Source organism: Oncorhynchus mykiss, chromosome 13, assembly GCF_013265735.2.
Source record: "Oncorhynchus mykiss isolate Arlee chromosome 13, USDA_OmykA_1.1, whole genome shotgun sequence".
NCBI classification, from domain to species: domain Eukaryota; kingdom Metazoa; phylum Chordata; class Actinopteri; order Salmoniformes; family Salmonidae; genus Oncorhynchus; species Oncorhynchus mykiss.
Window position 1 is genome coordinate 20,520,829 of NC_048577.1, and position 20,076 is coordinate 20,540,904.

The window sequence follows — 20,076 nt, forward strand, 5'->3', positions numbered from 1 at the left end:
AGTCATGAAGGAGTTCCCACATATGCTGAGCACTTGTTGGCTGCTTTTCTTTCACTCTGAGGTCCAACTCATCCCAAACCATCTCAATTTGTTTGAGGTCGGGGGATTGTGGAGGCCAGGTCATCTGATGCAGCACTCCATCACTTTCCTTCTTGGTAAAATAGCCCTTACACAGACTGGAGGTGTGTTGGGTCATTGTCCTGTTGAAAAACAAATGAGAGTCCCACTAAGCCCAAACCAAATGTGATGGTGTATCGCTGCAGAATGCTGTGGTAGCCATGCTGGTTAAGTGTGCCTTGAATACTAAGTAAATCACAGACAGTGTCACCAGCAAAGCACCCCCACACCATAACACCACCTCCTTCATGCTTTACGATGGGAAATACACATGCAGAGATCATGAATTCACCCACACTGCGTCTCACAAAGACACGGCGGTTGGAACAAAAAATCTCCAATTTGAACAATAGACCAAATGACAAATTCCCACTGGTCTATTGTCCATTGCTCGTGTTTCTTGGCCCAAGCAAGTCTCTTCTTATTATTGGTGTCCTTTAGTAGTGGTTTCTTTGCAGCAGTTCGACCATGAAGGCCTGATTCTCACAGTCTGTCTCCTTTGAACATTTGATGTTGAGATGTGTCTGTTACTTGAACTCCGTGAAGCATTTATTTGGGATGCAATTTCTGAGGCTGGTAACTCTAATGAACTTATCCTCTGCAGCAGAGGTAACTCAGGGTCTTTCGTTGCTGTGGCGGTCCTCATGAGAGCCAGTTTCATCATAGTGCTTGATGGTTTTTGCGACTGCACTTGAAGAAACTTTCAAAGTTCTTGAAATGTTCCAGATTGACTGACCTTTATGTCTTAAAGTAATGATGCTGTCATTTCTCTTTGCTTATTTGAGCTGTTCTTGCCATAATATGGACTTGGTATTTTACCAAATAGGGCTATCTTCTGTATACCACCCCTACCTTGTCACAACACAACTGATTGGCTCAAACGCTTAAGAAGGAAAGAAATTCCACAAATTAACTTTAAGGCGGCACCTCTGTTAATTGAAATGCATTCCAGGTGACTACCTCATGAAGCTGGTTGAGAGAATGCCAAGACTGTGTAAAGCTGTCATCAAGGCAAAGGGTGGCTATTTGAAGAATCTGAAATATGAAATCGATTTTGATTTGTTTAACACTTTTTATGGTTACTATATGATTCCATATGTGCTATTTCATAGTTGTGATGTCTTCACTATTATTCTACAATGTATAAAATAGGGGAAAAAAAGAAAAACCCTTGAATGAGTAGGTGTTCTAAAATGTTTGATTGGTAGTGTACGTTTGCAAAAAATTCTGAAAACTTGTTTTTGATTTGTCATTATTGGGTATTGTGTGTTGATTGATAAGTGGATTTTTTTTTAAATAAATAATTTTAGAATAAGGCTGTAACGTAACAAAATGTGGAAAAAGTCAAGGGGTCTGAATACTTTCCGAATGCACTGTATATCTTTTTGTTTTTACTGCAACCGCCAACCACAGGAGGACTCAGGAACCCGCTGTCAATGAGTGTAGACAGCCTGCTGCTGCTCTGCTAATCGTCAGATGTGGGGAGGAGAAGGAGGTAGGGGGCCCACGTGGGTAACAGGGGGGCCCTGTCTTGATTGGTTAACTGCCTAATCAACTTTTTTACTGGACAATTGTGTGAGTCAGGTGCTGGGCCCAACCCCGTTGGAAGCCCAAGAGGCAAACCATTTTTTTACAATGTGCCTTGGCATAGATTTTACAAGTGGACCTAAACCATGCCAGAAAAATGCACCCGACACCATAACATACTGTTTAGTTTTTATGCCTCGTAAAAAATACAAAATAGTCCCGTGGCTTATGATTTCTTCCTCCAGCCCAGCTTTGAAGTCATTGTTTGACAATCAGATCAAAACACCATGACTGGTTGTGTTTATGCCACAATAAAAGGTCGTACATTTTTCAAGTTAAATTACAAATCTTTATGACTAGGCCCACAAAGATCATTTTAAATTGATTGGGATTCTATATTTAATTCTATTGTTACGGTGAGTGAATGAGGACCCAAAAGCGAATTAACTTAACAGAGCTTCTTTAATTACCAAACATAGGTAGGTTCAGACAGACCGGCAGATTCCGACAGGACAGGACAAGGTTACAGCAAACATGACGATAGTCTGGTTCAGGCATGAAACACAACAAACAAGAATCCGACAAGGACAGGAGCAGGAACAGAGAGAGATATAGGGACCTAATCAGAGGGAAAAAGGGAACAGGTGGGAAAAGGGGTGACGAGGTGGTTAGGAGGAGACAAGGCACAGCTGGGGGAAAGAGGGGGAGAAAAGGTAACCTAACAACGACCAGCAGAGGGAGACAGGATGAAGGGAAAGGACAGAGACAAGACACAACATGACAGTACATGACAGTACCCCCCCCCACTCACCGAGCGCCTCCTGGCGCACTCGAGGAGGAAACCTGGCGGCAACGGAGGAAATCCTCGATCAGCGCACGGTCCAGCACGTCCCGAGAGGGAACCCAACTCCTCTCCTCAGGACCGTACCCCTCCCAATCTACGAGGTACTGGTGACCACGGCCCCGAGGACGCATGTCCAAAATTCTACGGACCCTGTAGATGGGTGCGCCCTCGACAAGGATGGGGGGGGGGGGGGGGGAAGACGAGCGGGGGCGCGAAGGACGGGCTTGATGCAGGAGACATGGAAGACCGGGTGGACGCGACGAAGGTATCGCGGAAGAAGAAGTCGAACTGCGACAGGATTAATGACCCGAGAAATACGGAACGGACCAATGAACCGCGGGGTCAACTTGCGAGAAGCCGTCTTAAGGGGAAGGTTCTGAGTGGAGAGCCAAACTCTCTGACCGCGACAATATCTAGGACTCTTAGTTCTACGCTTATTAGCAGCCCTCACAGTCTGCGTCCTATAACGGCAAAGTGCAGACCTGACCCTCTTCCAGGTGCGCTCGCAACGTTGGACAAAAGCCTGAGCGGAGGGGACGCTGGACTCGGCGAACTGAGATGAGAACAGCGGAGGCTGGTACCCGAGGCTACTCTGAAAAGGAGATAGCCCGGTCGCAGACGAAGGAAGCGAGTTGTGGGCGTATTCTGCCCAGGGGAGCTGTTCTGACCAAGACGCAGGGTTGCGAAAAGAAAGACTGCGTAAGATGCGACCAATAGTCTGATTGGCCCGTTCTGCTTGACCGTTAGACTGGGGGTGAAAGCCGGAAGAGAGACTGACGGAAGCCCCAATCAAACGGCAAAACTCCCTCCAAAATTGAGACGTGAATTGCGGACCTCTGTCCGAAACGACGTCTGACGGAAGGCCATGAATTCTGAAAACATTCTCGATGATGATTTGTGCCGTCTCTTTAGCAGAAGGAAGCTTAGCAAGGGGAATGAAATGAGCCGCCTTAGAGAACCTATCGACAACCGTAAGAATAACAGTCTTCCCCGCTGACGAAGGCAGTCCGGTGACAAAATCTAAGGCGATGTGAGACCACGGTCGAGAGGGAATAGGAAGCGGCCTGAGACGGCCGGCAGGAGGAGAGTTACCGGACTTAGTCTGCGCGCAGACCGAACAAGCAGCCACGAAACGACGCGTGTCATGCTCCCGGGTGGGCCACCAAAAACGCTGGCGAATGGAAGCAAGCGTACCCCGAACGCCAGGGTGGCCGGCTAACTTGGCAGAGTGAGCCCACTGAAGAACGGCCAGACGAGTAGGAACGGGAACGAAAAGAAGGTTCCTAGGACAAGCGCGCGGCGACGGAGTGTGAGTGAGCGCTTGCTTTACCTGCCTCTCAATTCCCCAGACAGTCAACCCGACAACACGCCCCTCAGGGAGAATCCCCTCGGGGTCAGTGGAGGCTACTGAAGAACTGAAGAGACGAGACAAAGCATCAGGCTTGGTGTTCTTAGAGCCCGGACGATAAGAAATCACGAACTCGAAACGAGCGAAAAACAGCGCCCAACGCGCCTGACGCGCATTAAGTCGTTTGGCAGAACGGATGTACTCAAGGTTCCTATGGTCAGTCCAAACGACAAAAGGAACGGTCGCCCCCTCCAACCACTGTCGCCATTCGCCTAGGGCTATGGTTACCCACATCATAGTTACGTTCCGACGGCGACAGGCGATGAGAAAAATACGCGCATGGGTGGACCTTGTCGTCAGAGAGGGAGCGCTGAGAAAGAATGGCTCCCACGCCCACCTCTGACGCGTCAACCTCGACAACGAACTGTCTAGAGACGTCAGGTGTAACAAGGATAGGAGCGGATGTAAAACGATTCTTGAGGAGATCAAAAGCTCCCTGGGCGGAAACGGACCACTTAAAGCACGTCTTGACAGAAGTAAGGGCTGTGAGAGGAGCTGCCACCTGACCGAAATTACGGATGAAACGACGATAGAAGTTCGCGAAGCCGAGAAAGCGCTGCAGCTCGACGCGTGACTTAGGGACGGGCCAATCAATGACAGCTTGGACCTTAGCGGGATCCATCTTAATGCCTTCAGCGGAAATAACAGAACCGAGAAATGTGACGGAGGAGGCATGAAAAGTGCACTTCTCAGCCTTCACAAAAAGACAATTCTCTAAAAGGCGCTGGAGGACACGTCGAACGTGCTGAACATGAATCTGGAGTGACGGTGAAAAAATCAGGATATCGTCAAGGTAAACGAAAACAAAGATGTTCAGCATGTCTCTCAGGACATCATTGACTAATGCCTGAAAGACAGCTGGAGCGTTAGCGAGGCCGAAAGGAAGAACCCGGTATTCAAAGTGCCCTAACGGAGTGTTAAACGCCGTCTTCCACTCGTCCCCCTCCCTGATGCGCACGAGATGGTAAGCGTTACGAAGGTCCAACTTAGTGAAAAACCTGGCTCCCTGCAGGATCTCGAAGGCTGAAGACATAAGAGGAAGCGGATAACGATTCTTCACTGTTATGTCATTCAGCCCTCGATAATCTATGCAGGGGCGCAGAGACCCGTCCTTCTTCTTGACAAAAAAAACCCCCGCTCCGGCGGGAGAGGAGGAGGGGACTATGGTACCGGCGTCAAGAGCTACAGACAAATAATCTTCGAGAGCCTTACGTTCGGGAGCCGACAGAGAGTATAGTCTACCCCGGGGGGGGGTGGTTCCCGGAAGGAGATCAATACTACAATCATACGACCGGTGTGGAGGAAGAGAGGTGGCCCTGGACCGACTGAACACCGTGCGCAGATCGTGATATTCCTCCGGCACCCCTGTCAAATCACCAGGCTCCTCCTGTGAAGAAGAGACAGAGGAAACAGGAGGGATAGCAGACATTAAACATTTCACATGACAAGAGACGTTCCAGGAGAGGATAGAATTACTAGACCAATTAATGGAAGGATTATGACAAACTAGCCAGGGATGGCCCAAAACAACAGGTGTAAAAGGTGAACGAAAAATTAAAAAAGAAATGGTTTCACTATGATTACCAGAAACAGTGAGGGTTAAAGGTAGCGTCTCACGCTGAATCCTGGGGAGAGGACTACCATGCAGGGCGAACAAGGCCGTGGGCTCCTTTAACTGTCTGAGAGGAATGTCATGTTCCCGAGCCCAGGTCTCGTCCATAAAACAGCCCTCCGCCCCAGAGTCTATTAAGGCACTGCAGGAAGCTGACGAACCGGTCCAGCGTAGATGGACCGACAAGGTAGTGCAGGATCTTGAAGGAGAGACAGGAGTAGTAGCGCTCACCAGTAGCCCTCCGCTTACTGATGAGCTCTGGCTTTTACTGGACATGAAGTGACAAAATGACCAGCAGAACCGCAATAGAGACAGAGGCGGTTGGTGATTCTCCGTTCCCTCTCCTTAGTCGAGATGCGGATACCTCCCAGCTGCATAGGCTCAGCTCCCGAGCCGGCAGAGGAAGATGGTAGTGATGCGGAGAGGGGGGCAACGGAGAGCGCGAGCTCCTTTCCACGAGCTCGGTGACGAAGATCAACCCGTCGCTCAATGCGAATAGCGAGTTCAATCAAGGAATCCACGCTGGAAGGAACCTCCCGGGAGAGAATCTCATCCTTTACCTCTGCGCGGAGACCCTCCAGAAGACGAGCGAGCAAGGCCGGCTCGTTCCAGCCACTGGAGGCAGCAAGAGTGCGAAACTCAATAGAGTAGTCAGTTATGGATCGATTGCCTTGACATAGGGAAGACAGGGCCCTGGAAGCCTCCTCCCCAAAAACAGATCGATCAAAAACCCGTATCATCTCCTCCTTAAAGTCCTGATACTGGTTAGTACACTCAGCCCTTGCCTCCCAGATTGCCGTGCCCCACTCACGAGCCCGTCCAATAAGGAGAGATATGACGTAGGCGACACGAGCAGTGCTCCTGGAGAAAGTGTAGGGCTGGAGAGAAAACAAAATATCACACTGGGTGAGGAACGAGCGGCATTCAGTGGGCTCCCCAGAGTAACACGGCGGGTTATTGATTCTGGGCTCCGGAGATTCGAAAGCCCTGGAAGTGGCCGGTGGATCGAGGCGGAGATGGTGAACCTGTTCTGTGAGGTTGGAGACTTGGGTGGCCAGGGTCTCAACGGCATGTCGAGCAGCAGACAATTCCTGCTCGTGTCTGCCTAGCATCGCTCCCTGGATCCCGACGGCTGAGTGGAGAGGATCCGAAGTCGCTGGGTCCATTCTTGGTCGGATTCTTCTGTTACGGTGAGTGAATGAGGACCCAAAAGCGAATTAACTTAACAGAGCTTCTTTAATTACCAAACATAGGTAGGTTCAGACAGACCGGCAGATTCCGACAGGACAGGACAAGGTTACAGCAAACATGACGATAGTCTGGTTCAGGCATGAAACACAACAAACAAGAATCCGACAAGGACAGGAGCAGGAACAGAGAGAGATATAGGGACCTAATCAGAGGGAAAAAGGGAACAGGTGGGAAAAGGGGTGACGAGGTGGTTAGGAGGAGACAAGGCACAGCTGGGGGAAAGAGGGGGAGAAAAGGTAACCTAACAACGACCAGCAGAGGGAGACAGGATGAAGGGAAAGGACAGAGACAAGACACAACATGACAGTACATGACATCTATGTTTAGGCCCATACATTTTTTGGGGACACGTGCAAATGCATGCACATATAGGAGGTCCCATACCGGGAAGAAATTAGTTCTACTTTCAGCCCTTACGGGAACTGATGCTTAAAAATACTCAACTTGATGTACTGTACCTGCGCCATTCAGCACCAGGGCTACCTACTCCCAAAGCTATTGCATGTACCTCTGTGGAGGCGTGTCTTATATTTCAGGGTTGAGAACATGCTGTCCTCTTATCTAGTGTCCTAACCTGGTAAAATAAAGTCAATACACGACCTCGGTTGAATATGCACTGAATGTCACAGGGCTATTCCTGTAGGGCCGAAACACTTCTGTTTTGCGTCCTCTCTTTCTAATTAGGGACTAATTCAGACCTGGGACAACAGGTGAATGCAATTAACTACCAAGTTGAAACAACAACAAAAAATAAATGTTTCGGCACTCCAGGACCGGAATTGAACAGCCCACTAGTGTTTTATCGTCAGTGTTTTAGCATACAGCACTTCCATCTAAAAGTCCTACTGTGAATTGACCCCTCACATATGCTTTGGAATTGGTCAATGGAAACTTGTACACAGATTACACATATCCTTTAATCACTAGGCTTTATAGTACAACAATGATGGGATAATCTCTCTCTCTCTTTTGCCATTATCAGGTCATCCATATGGTGTGGATCTGAAGAGCTTGTGGTCTGACTCCTTGCCTGTGAGACAAGCACGATTGGAAGAAATAAGACATCTCGACACAGTGTAATGCATTAGTAGTGTCCACAAGTGAAGACATTGATTGTGAATGTAGCAATATGTCCCGCAATAATATATCTGATATTGTACCAATTTATCCTGGTGTGTTTAAGTCACACTTGAAAGCACACCCATAATAGAACCACACAGGAGCGGTGACTAAATGATTGGAGTTAGATGGGGTGGAATGGTTCCAAAGGGCTTGGTTGGCGGCACGTTGCCAACAGGAAGTACCGTATATAACAACCATGGTAAACTCCTGCTAGTTTATCAAGAAACTCTAAATCTGAGGTGAACGTTCTTCCTATCGGTCTGACGCAGGATCCCGAGTTAAGGTCTGTCTGAAGATGATATCTGTTTCAATTGTCCTTTCAACAAAGTGTTTTCACTTGACTCCCCTACGTAGATGTGGAAAAACAAATCTAATGAGATTTGTGAATGTTTTTGCATCAATATTGTGACTGTTTTAATGGGGTAATGTTATAAAAGGTAAATGCTCAAATATGAGCTGGAGACAGATAGGGGTGAAATTGATCATAGTCACAAGATCGTCTGATTCTATGGAGAAACAATTGATTCGGTACATGGAAGCCTGCATACTGTATCCCTCAATCTAACGTAACAAACACTGAGTTTACCCAAATCCAACACTGAACAGGATCATGCTGCCGACTGTTACAACGCTACTCCACTTGTCATAATCACCTTAACGGGACACTATCATATCAGAATCTCCATTTATCAGTACAGTACAATAGTACACACATGTATGTATGGTCTGTTTAGTAGAGGAGCTAACAGAAGCTCCTCCCCCTCCTCCCTCTGGTGACTTTAGGGGAGGTGTCATATCCTCTAGCCACATCCCTTCCCTTGATGCTTGGGGCCACAGATGCCAAATGCCAATAAACCGATTAGCCTCTTAGCTGTAATCAGTTTCCTTCTGCACCTCCAGTTCTGAACTGACTTTAACAGTAGCCTTTTACAAAGGGCTTGGCCCCCGAGCACCGACTGCTCTTCAGACGTCGCGGCGACACTGACCGTACTCTCGTCACTGTGTAGGACTTGGTCGTCGTAGCCACCCACCAGTAGGGCATATTTGAAAGATATCTTTGTGAGCATAGTCGAGAGCAGAGAGGTGTAAGAAAGGTGACAGGTTGAACGCGCAGAGATTGGGTGTGCTGTGCGTATTTGTGGCCTTTGGTGTAATCTTTAGAGAGACACCCCGAAGAGGTTATTAATTAGTGTGAAAGTCGGAGGTCTCAAATAGAGACGGACGTTTAAGATTGGTTGAACATTTTGGCCAGGTTTTTACCTCAATGGGACAGCCTGGTGACATAAAGGTTGACTAAATAAAAATATACGTTGCCATGCATTTGCAAAACAAAACAAGTGGGCGGCTTGCTAAACAGGTGATATGCCAGTCTTGTCTGACATTATGATATCATCAAAGATGGCATTTTCTTGTATCTGATGCGGTCTATGTTATTAGGAAAGCATACAGAGCTTGGGTTGGGCACAGCGGCCGGATTTCACGTGTTGACATTCGTTTCACATTGGCACAGAAGTCTGAATTGGTGTTAACCTTTAGTGTTAGTTAAACATTTTCAACTTCTGACCTCATCAGTGCAGTACTAGGGTTGCCAGGTTTCCATAGGATTGCATGGCTAACTCCCCCATTAGGCAGGATAGACTATACCGTCCTTTCACTAAAGTAGAGCTGGGACGATACCAGTATTGCAATATTTAAAAACCTGCTGTATGTAAAATATTGTGCTATAGCTTGGAAAATAAATACATGTGACTCTGGATGACACCATAATGATGTTTGTTTCCAACATTAGGACTGTTTTCCTAAATAAGTTAAATCCGCTCTGTCTTTTGTTTCCTTGCCAAGATACTAGATAACGAGTATCGCGAGACAGGTTTTGTCCCGGCCCTGCGCTCAAGCTGATCGTGACTAGGGGTACGTTGCCATGTAGGTTCCCATAAGATTGAATGTAAGACAGGATAGACTGTACTCTCCTTCACTCAAGCCAATCGTAACTGGGGGTACACTGCCAGGGATACTAGGGTTGCCAGATTCCAATAAGATAGTGAGAATAATCCCCCATAAGGCAGGATAGACCACTCTCCTTTCATTCAAGGTGATCGTAACTGGGGGTACAGTGCCAGGGATACTAGGGTTGCCAGATTCCAATAAGATAGTGAGAATAATCCCCCATAATGCAGGATAGACTGTACTCTCCTTTCATTCAAGGTGATCGTAACTGGGGGTACAGTGCCAGGGATACTAGGGTTGCCAGATTTCAATAAGATAGTGAGAATAATCCCCCATAAGGCAGGATAGGCTGTACTCTCCTTTCATTCAAGCTGCTTTGGACTGGGGGTACAGTCAGTACCAGAGTCGCGATGTCCCCATAGGATTGAATGGCTTACTCCTTCATAAGGCAGGATAGGCTGTACCCTCCTTTCCCTCCGTCTTCTTTGCAGAGCACAGGTCAGACTGGTACACAGCCAGTCGGCTGACACACAGCTGTGCCTTGAAGCTGTGAATTTCGGATGCAACCTTTGTGTTTTGCCGTTGCGCTGGACGGCTGACCACTTCAAAGAGCGGAACGGGACTGATTCCACTCTTCATATATCGTTGTTGATCAATGCGTATCTAGCTATGTGATCACTTCGTAGTGTACTTTACACTGGCTCAATCGCTCTTTATCTGATCAGTGATACCGAGCTTACGGTGTTGTTTTGCTCTGACTGTGATTCCACGTAAACCATAGGCGCCCATAAAACTATTTGGCCATTGACCTCTAAGGGGTGTGTTCTTTCCATTGGTTGATTGCAAAGGAGGTGATATCAGTGCAAAGTGGTTTCTTGTGTCAATATTGATTAGGAACTTGTGTTTTTGTCCATATCTGCGGAGGCAGAACGGATTTGTCCTTGAATTAGTGTAGCAGCTCTTGGTAACACTTTACTTGATCCTTCCACTGTTATTAGCATGATATTACATAAGTGATTTCATTTTTATTTTATGTCAATATAAGATTGTCAGGTTGCTTGCAGTGCTATTTTTATGCACACTAACAATGGCTAGGCTGGGGTGGAGTGTGTGGGGGGTCTCGGATGGTTGAGGGGCAGCACTTGGGGGGGCGTCTTAAAGGGCTGGTGGCCTGGCGGTTGAGCGCTTGGGCCGGTGGCTGACGGATCGCTGGTTCAGGTCCCCGTTTTTGACCTTGTGGGAGATCTGTCGACGTGCCCTTGAGCCGGGCGTTGACCCTGGTTGCTTCTGTGTGTCGCTCTGGATGGGAGTCTGTTAATTGACTAATGTGATGTAGTTGTTGAGCGGCTTCACTGCGAGTATATTGTATGTTTTTAAATATTAGATGAAAAAACAAAACAATGGCTAGGTTGGCATAGTCATGACTGTGTCAAATTAGTCAGCTAATTATGACTGCTTAGTGCTTATGGTATCTGTTATGTCATGCCTTTGCAAAAACGTCAGGTTTGAGATAGATGATGTGAGGGAAACGTTACCCAACTTTACTACTACACAGGTTTTAATGAGCTTTGTGTTGCTGCACTTTTTATTGGAGACAAAGGGCCTGACACTGTGTATTCTGTACTGTAGCCTTCTTTAGCCATCTTGGCCCTAGCTTAATCTAACTTTCCATTGTCTTTCTAATACTGTGACTCAACAAATCCTAATTAATCTGCTAGGTTTGGAAGGCTAAGGAAGTCCAATTGTATTGGATGGGCTGGGCTGGTATTTTCAGGGAGCTGGCAGCCTCCGTTTTGTCCTGGCCGGCTAATGCGTTGCGTTGGGGGCGCTCGCTAAACAACCCTGGTAGGAACGCGACGTGGATCGAGAGATGAAACGGGATGGGGGGTGGGGGCGTAAAGAGAGGAAGGAAAAGAGAAGGGGGAGACGGTGAAAATTGTGTCCCAGCCGCCCCTTGCCTGCCGCACTCGACCAGAAAGAAGGCGTCTGCGGGTGAAACATTGATGAAGGGGAGGTTAATATTTGATTTGGAGAGGACACTTGCGTGCCAGGGTAGCAACAGGGAGGGGGCACTGGGTGGATGAAGTGATGATGATGATGGTGGTGATGAAGGCTAGACTTCAGGGGTGTGTTTTTCTCTATACTAAGTTGTTACATGTCAATAAAGCATACCTGGCATATATCTGATATATTGTTTTGACACGTATCAGTTGATGTGAAATAAGCAGCCTTTGTACTTTGGGATAACTTTATTTGAACTCCGTCAATACAGACCATTAATTGGAAAACATGAACACAATGGGCATCTCTCCAGTTTGTACGTTCGCAGTTCATGTGTATACATTCATCACGTGTATTTGAATTGAGGAACTAGTGTGTTTGCATTATTTGACTGTGCATGTGAGGATTGTGCAGTGCTAATACACTAAAGAGTAAATCGAGAGGCCCTGCTGAAAACCCAGCTTGACATCAATTCATATATAACTTTCCCTCTCAGACACCTCCCCTCTCTCCACACAAAAAGCAACAGTCCACACAAACATCAACAGTCGTTTTACAATCTCAGTCTGTGTGTACAGTGTCAGTGTTGCATTCCTCTCCCTCTAGAAGGGGGTGTGGCTCAGTCTGCACCAATATTATGTGTGCAGGGAGACAACAGTCATGGCCTTAGCTGGAACGTACCATCTTACTCTGCTTCACGGGGGTGCAGGGACTAAGTGCATTCTCTTGCTAAACCAGATTATAATTGGAATTGAGTTTTATATTAAAGCCTTGCATTTTTATATGTATAGTTCTTAGGCAAAGTTAGGTATGATCTATTTGAGCTTTTATGCGTTGTTTTGGTCTCAAGCTACCTCCGACACCCCTCCTCCTCTTTCGGTGCTCCCACAGTCCAGTGTGGCCAGGTGGATATAAACAGGAGGGTAACGACAGATGGACCTCCCAGTCAGAGGGATTACGCATTAATACTAAGGACAGCTCAGTCTCCTCTCACACACGTAACACACGCCCACACAGTCACAGGGACACACAGAGGAGGATACTGTTTTGGACACGCAACAGAGCATCGGTTTATTGGGACGGGCGTAGAGCTGAAGCAGGGAACAGAAGAACAAGAATAAATAGAGAAATATAACAGAAGGAGGGATGGAAGAGGGCTTCTGTCCGGTCACCATGGAGGTGTGGAGTTCCTCTGCTTCCGAGGAGGAGGAGGAGGAAGAGAAGGAGAGTGGCCACGGGAGCCAGGAGGAGGAGGAAGAAGAGGAGGTGGAGGAGGGAGGAAAGCCACACAACAAAGAGAGTCTGTGCAGGGAACTGATGCAAGGTGAGGGAGTAAAGGGAGGATGAGAGACGGACAGAGAGGAGAGAGGGAATGAGAGAGGAGCAAGGATCGAGGGAGCAATGGAGGAGGTTGAGAGAGGGGGGGGGAGAAGGGAGTTGCAGGCGATCAGGGTGATTCTGCAGCCATACATCTGTCTTGTTGGCAGCGTTGCTGCGCTGTAAATGTACTGTCGAGTCTGTGCAGCTTACCGTCAAGCTAAGTGAGTGATGGTATGGCTGGGAAGGTGCATGGATTCGTTGTTGTATGAATGGTTCGTTCAGCTGTCATTCACGTACAGTAACACGTGGTTAGGTTATTGACTGGCTGCACATGTGTGTATATGAATAACCAAAAGCCTGATCTGTGTCTCTACTTTTGAGTCATTGAAGTCACACATGCCAAATGTATAACTTACCTCCAGTGAACAGGGGCTGCCAGGTATACTGAGCTTGCAGTTCTCCTCATAGAGTGTGAAGGTCACTGTGCCACAGTGTGTGTTCCTAGCAGCAGTTTGTGTGTTTTCCGTCAGCAGCAGCAGTGTTTTCTGTGGTGTATTGTCTCTGTGCCTTTGAGTGTCATTGACTTTGGGCTGCAGGAGACAGACTGGCCGGAAAAGGTTTGTGTGGACTTTTTAGGACTCAATATGAAGGTCAAAAACATGGAGATACTGGCTACCCACTGGGCACAGATGTCAGTTCAACATCTAGTTTTGATTTGCCTTTGGTTGAGTTGTTAACTATCGTGAATTCAACGTGAAATGAGAATGACGACATTTCACGTTATTGGATTTATGTTAAAGGTTGGGTGTCTAAATGCCCTTACGCTGATGACTTTTTGCAAATCCAATTCATTTTCCACGTTGATTCAATGTCATCACATAGATTTGTTTGTGGTTGGAATTGCGGGGGAAAACGTTGACTCAAGCAGTTTTTGCCCAGTGGGGATGTTCTCGTACTGTCCATTTGCCCTGATGAGAACGATGTTTTGTAAAGGTGGGATCTATCATATCATCTTAACTACATTGAATTAAGAAATTGAACCAACCCCTCATGTTTGAATTGGGTAATTGTCCATAATTGTTTCAGTGGGCATTTAATAGAATTTTCAATTCAAACCCTAAATTGGTGAAATGATAAGCTGGTCCCAACCATGCTGTTTTGTTATGGTTCTTCAATGTGGCAGGTATCATGATGATGCCCTAGATTCACATCCTAGTTAATTGTCTTCACTCAGTACCTCTAGCAATACTCCATATGCTGGGTTACAGTATAATATACACTCAGTGAGTGGCCAGTTTATTAGGTACATTCACGAAAATGGTTCTCTCCTACAGACAGTGAGTCACGTGGCCGTGGCTTGCTATATAAAGCAGGCATCGAGACATTCAGTTACTGTTCGATTGAATGTTAGAACGGGCAAAACGAGTGACCTAAGCCACTTTGAGCGTGGTATGATCGTCGGTGCCAGGCGCGCCGGATCCAGTATTTTGGAACACACAACTCGTCGGTCCTTGTCGGGGATGGGCTATTGCAGCAGACGACCACATCGGGTTCCATTCCGTTCAGCTAAAATCAAGAAGACCTCACCCTGCCTGGTGTCAACGGTACAGGCTGTTGGTGTAATGGTGTGGGGAAGGTTTTCCTGGTGCACGTTAGGTCCGTTGATACCAATTGAGCAACATGTCCATGCCCCAAATAATTCAGGCTGTTCTGGAGGCAAAGGGGGTCCAACTCAGTACTAGATGGGGGTACCAAATAATTTGGCCACCGAGTGTATAATAGTGATACTACTATAGTATAATACTGAGTATATGAAATAAGAATACGGCAGATTATTCATTCTACCTCAGAATATTCTAGATTGATTCTTTGCAATGTAAATCAGAAATGATTGTACCCTATCAAGCGTTTAACTTGCAGATTAAAGGGGCACACTGCTATATACGGATATATAGTTGCTAAGAAGCGACCTATTTCAGCTAGAGAATGTCTTTCTTTTCAGCCTCCATTTGGTCCTTTGTCTGAACGGGCTGCGTGCTGGCTGGCTGGCACCTTTTCTGTCAGTGTACTGCGACACTGGCATAGATGCTGGCACAGACCCAGAAAACGAACAGACTTTTCTAGAAAATCTCTGGCTATAGATGACTCTTACACAATGGCTAAATAAAATTGGATGAATTATAATATTTCATTACACAAATACAGTACAGCTGTAATCTGTAGGCACTGCTACTCAAGGGATTTGACGCAAAGGATTTGACCATGATGTAATCCGGGCTGCCTACACCACAGACAGGCAGAAACTTTAACCTGGGTGCAGTTTATGCCACAAATGATGATTTATCATCTCCCTTGTCATCATTTAGTATTACATGGAATTAACTAGGCTAATGCTGTAATCATAAATTATGTAGCGCTAGAGGCTGGATATATTTGTCTAGGACTAATATTTCATACCAAATAGTCAAGTGGGTTTTATTGTTTATAGACCCAAGTTCAATCTTGAGATTCACTGGCTCTTTACTGCCATTCTGCCTTAAAGCATTCATAGTAGGCCTCAATGACCCACTAGGCAGGACATTGGTGTGCTGGCTGTCTCTTTCTCCCTGACCCCTGCACCACACAGCTAAATGGATCAGGGCAGGAAGACGGAGGTATTGTGATGTCACGTGCAGCAGGTACAATGGCCTGCCTTGTATTAGTAGCCTAATACCTCAGAATGGGCGTTCCAAGAAGATCGGTAGAAAGGCTTATGATAATGTCTGTAGGGATGCGAGAATCAGACTGACAGAGGACAGAGTTGAGCTTGTGGGTTTGATCCCTATGGATCCCTGTTAATTCCGTAGGCTCCTATGTACTGTACAGGATCTACTCTCAACCCTCTTGGTTAGGGTACAGTCAGCTAGGAAATCCCTCAGTCAAAGAGCCCCCATGAGACCATCTGTAGCGTGGTCTTAGACGGCAATATAGTAAGCCTTTTTTATGTATTGCACACACAGTCAACTGTACTGTACTGTGGCATAGCTTTTAAAGGGATAGTCCTGTCAGATGTCATCATTCTAGAAACATTTTATTTCCAAAGAAATCGATCAAGCTTGGCACTGTGAAAAATAAATTAAGAAAATAAGTTGACGGCTTGATACAAATTCAGCATTAGTTCTTCTCGATTGTCCAACGCAATGTTCTGTCTGCAGTGTGTCTGTATTTAAATACATTTTTCTTGTCTGGAAAGTAGTCCAGTCTATAATGTTTTTTTTTTGCCTGATTTACAAAAAGGATAACTTGAGCTTGTAAAGATTGAGAAGCTATTGGGGAAGCTAAATGGGGATTTAGCAGTAGCATAGGTATGTACTCCCAGTAAATTACCATGTAACCATCGGATTTGCAGGACGTTAGCTTGTTAGATTCACCCATAGAACAAAAGCTATTTTGATAGTAGTACAATTAGGAATTGTTACATGGATAGAGCCATTTCAATTGTAGTGACCTGATTTATAATGAGTCTTTGTTCTAGGAAGCTACTTTAATTGAAGTAGGCCTAGCCATATTAGAAAATGTGCCTTTTTGTTCTATGGAGGAAGCTATTTTAATTGTAATTCCAGATGGGAACATTAGCAGTTAGCCCATCCCAGTTAGTTATTGAAAACTGGACACTCTTGCTCTGTTCTACCATTGGTACTTTTACTGCAATGTATTGGCACTTCTTTTGGTGCATAAGTAGCAGCTCTGTCTGTTGCAGGGGGTAAGTTGGCACTGTAGCGGCAGTCTGCTAGTGCCCGTGCCCAGTGCTGCGGGAAGCCGTTGGATCCAACTCAACCACCACCCGCTTCTGTGGACCGGTCTCAGTATCCTAGAACAAGATGTTATTTCTCTCTCACTCTTTCTTTCCCCCTTTCTCCTTTTTAATTTCATTCTCTGTTTCTCTCCTTCTCTATTTCTCTCCCTATATCTCTTTTTTTCCACGCTGCAGACCCCCCACCCCCCCCATCACCTCTGAACAAGGACACACACTATTTTCTTAAAGGGTTCACATGATTAATGACTGTAGGCATACAGTAGATCCGGCCCAGGACCATTTCATTCCATTAGATAATTGGCTCACGGATACTGTTACACAGTCACCCCGTTTTCAGCCAAATGCTGCCCCTCACTTGAATTATTTAAATCTACTGTACAATCTCCTTGGCGCCAGCCAGGTTTTTGATCAAAGGGAGGTCTGAGTGGCTGATTTGAACACAGGGGTATGTTACTGCATGTACCTGAGACTACGTCTGCAGGATGTATGCTGATGAAAATAAATGTCAACTTGAAAGTCCCGGCTGATTGGTCGGGATAGAAACCTATTTTTGGATTAAATGGAGATGAGGCCTTGCACAGAAACCATGGGTCCCACTTCTTTAGGTCACCGGAATGGTTACTATGAGGAACAAAGCATCAACTGTAACTCCATGATGGCTCAGCTTCCTAACAGGTTGAACACTATTCACCCACCCATCAGTTCTGAACAGGGTCGCAGTGTCCATTCACCAACCAGTAATCTAACTGACCTGTTTATAACCAGACCGCTCTAGAATCACTGCCATAGATATCCAGCCTATCTTCCTACTGGGGGTTAACTGTCCTCATTACAGTGTTCTCCAGCAGCTTGTGCTGAGGTGTATTTATATCAGAGGGGAAGAGAGAGATGGGTCTTATCCCTGTAATGAGGATCAGGCTAAGAGGATAAGCTCTGACTGACTTGGCTACGTGGTAATGTTGTGGTCAGCGCCCCGGTCTGTTGCTTTCCAACTGCTGTTGACCGTGAGTCATTCACAGAAAGAGAGGGGATAAGAGAGGACATGGTTGCGGGACAATGATGACCTGGTCCCCTGGGCAGTTACCTGTCAAGAGTTGTATTTCCCGATATCGTGGTCAAATGAACTGAATGGTGTAGTCCGTGTACGCCAGAAATGATCTTAGCTCCCGTGACCAATTAAGTCTCGAACCAGAAAGTTACTGTCTCTATACTGTCCGAATAAGTCACTGTCCAATGGCCCTCTCCTACTTTCCAGTGAACTATATATTAACCAGGTATTTTTCTTTTCTCCCTCCATTCCCCATCTCCCCCCTACAGTGCTGTGTTCAGAGAGAGTGGGCCAGGTCACTAAGACGTACCATGACATCGAGGCTGTCACCCACCTACTGGAAGAGGTAAGTAAATATAACGGGATTGTTTTCATACGTAAAACCCTTAATCGCCCCCCCAGGAACGAATGAAGTTCTATTGAATAATGTGCAACTGGGTATATTATACATTTTGAGCAAGTCACGATAGTCATCAGCCGTAAGCATGTTGCTAGAATGGTAAACAAGTCTTCTGCTAGAAACTAGACTGTAACTAGATCACAGAATGAAGAACATCAAACCGTTTTGTCGTCTGGCAGAAAGAGCGGGACCTCGAGTTGGCGGCCCGGATCGGCCAATCACTGCTCAAGCAGAATCGGGATCTAACGGCACGGAATGAGTTAATGGACGAACAGCTGGAGATCGCTACGGAAGAGGTATGAGACCATCACTGTAGCCCTACTTTGATATATCTCACCTATTACAGACAGAATACAGTAGTACTGGACCATATAGCATTTAGCGAGAGAAAATACACACTTATTTTGGTCCTGGAATATGAAATTTACAGTGTATGTAGTCTTTTGTTCCAGCCCGGGATTAACACAGCTGGTATCACACCTTGTATCACTTGAATCATTGCATTAATGCTAGGCAGGATCAAAAGCCTGCGCACCCGGTAACTCTCGCCCAGACCAGGAATGGCGATCAATGTACATGATAGATCCTAGTTCAGTACTCTGACCCTGGTTCCTACTTCCTGGTTCCCATTCACCAGATAGCCCAGCTGCGACATGAGCTCTCCATGAGAGACGACCTGCTCCACTTGTACGCCAGCACAGAGGAGATCGAGAACGCCTCCGACTCACACACACTGTGAGTACACGCGCACAATCATACACTGCAGGGTACACATACACATCGTACATCCCCTCAGGCATATCAACACAACTTTGGCAGGTAAATTCTGACCGCCTTCTCCCTCTCTCCTGGTTTTCAGAATGAAGAGGAACGAGTCGTCTAACTCCCTCAGTAACTTTGTCAATTATGACTTCATACAGCAGAAACTCAAAGGTCTGGAGGAGGAGAACCTCAAACTGCGCTGTGAGGTGTGGAACACTGACTACTTCCAAATACCTGAAGTCATTGAAGTGGATTGGAAACTTGTTCATGCTAATGCCATCGATGTTGTCACTCCACAGGCCAATGAACTGACGTCAGAGACCGCTAACTATGAGGAACAAGAGCAGGAGCTGATGATGGTGTGTGTGGAGGAACTCAGTGAGTATACTACAATGTACTACAGTGTAATACTATACATATTTGTTAAGGTATACGGTATTACTGTGTTCCTGAGGGAGAGGTAATTGGTGAGTGGGTGAATACAGTGAAAACAGTATGTGTTCGTACTGTGTACTCATACTAACCCACTCCATCTCGCTCCCTCCTCTTTATTCTCTCTCTCTCGTCTTCTCTCCCTCAATCTTTTTGTTCTACCACCCTCCCCCAGCCTCTGTGAATAAGCAGGTGGTGGACCTGTCTGATGAGTTGGCCCGCAAGGTGGAGGACACTCTCAGGCAGCAGGAGGAGATCAGCTCCCTGCTCGCGCAAATAGTCGACCTGCAGGCACGCTGCAAAGCGGTGAGGGATCACAGAGACAACGAGGCACACGCATACACACACCTAAATACATACCCACAAGCATGCAGTGCACGGACACAAAAACACATGGAGTTGACATGGCACTCTCATGCCTTGAGGTTCCACAAGGACAAAGAGACTCAAGACTCGCCCACACCGAATGCTTCTATAATGGAGTACATT

At 46.5% G+C, this 20,076-nt stretch overlaps 1 protein-coding gene across 8 annotated transcripts in view; it reads left to right on the forward strand.

Moving 5' to 3' along the window:
- Positions 1-20,076, forward strand: part of LOC110485893 (trafficking kinesin-binding protein 1) — a 43,803-nt gene that overhangs the window by 14,709 nt on the left and 9,018 nt on the right. For 7 of the 8 annotated variants that reach the window (XM_021557105.2, XM_036940568.1, XM_021557103.2 and 4 more), the window contains 6 exons: positions 18,263-18,339; positions 18,573-18,689; positions 19,031-19,128; positions 19,253-19,361; positions 19,455-19,533; positions 19,763-19,893. In XM_021557105.2, the coding sequence (XP_021412780.2) occupies positions 18,263-18,339; positions 18,573-18,689; positions 19,031-19,128; positions 19,253-19,361; positions 19,455-19,533; positions 19,763-19,893 (611 nt within the window). Of the gene's footprint in view, positions 1-7,741; positions 13,154-18,262; positions 18,340-18,572; positions 18,690-19,030; positions 19,129-19,252; positions 19,362-19,454; positions 19,534-19,762; positions 19,894-20,076 lie in introns of all 8 variants that reach the window. The other variant, XM_021557102.2, reaches the window with a different exon arrangement.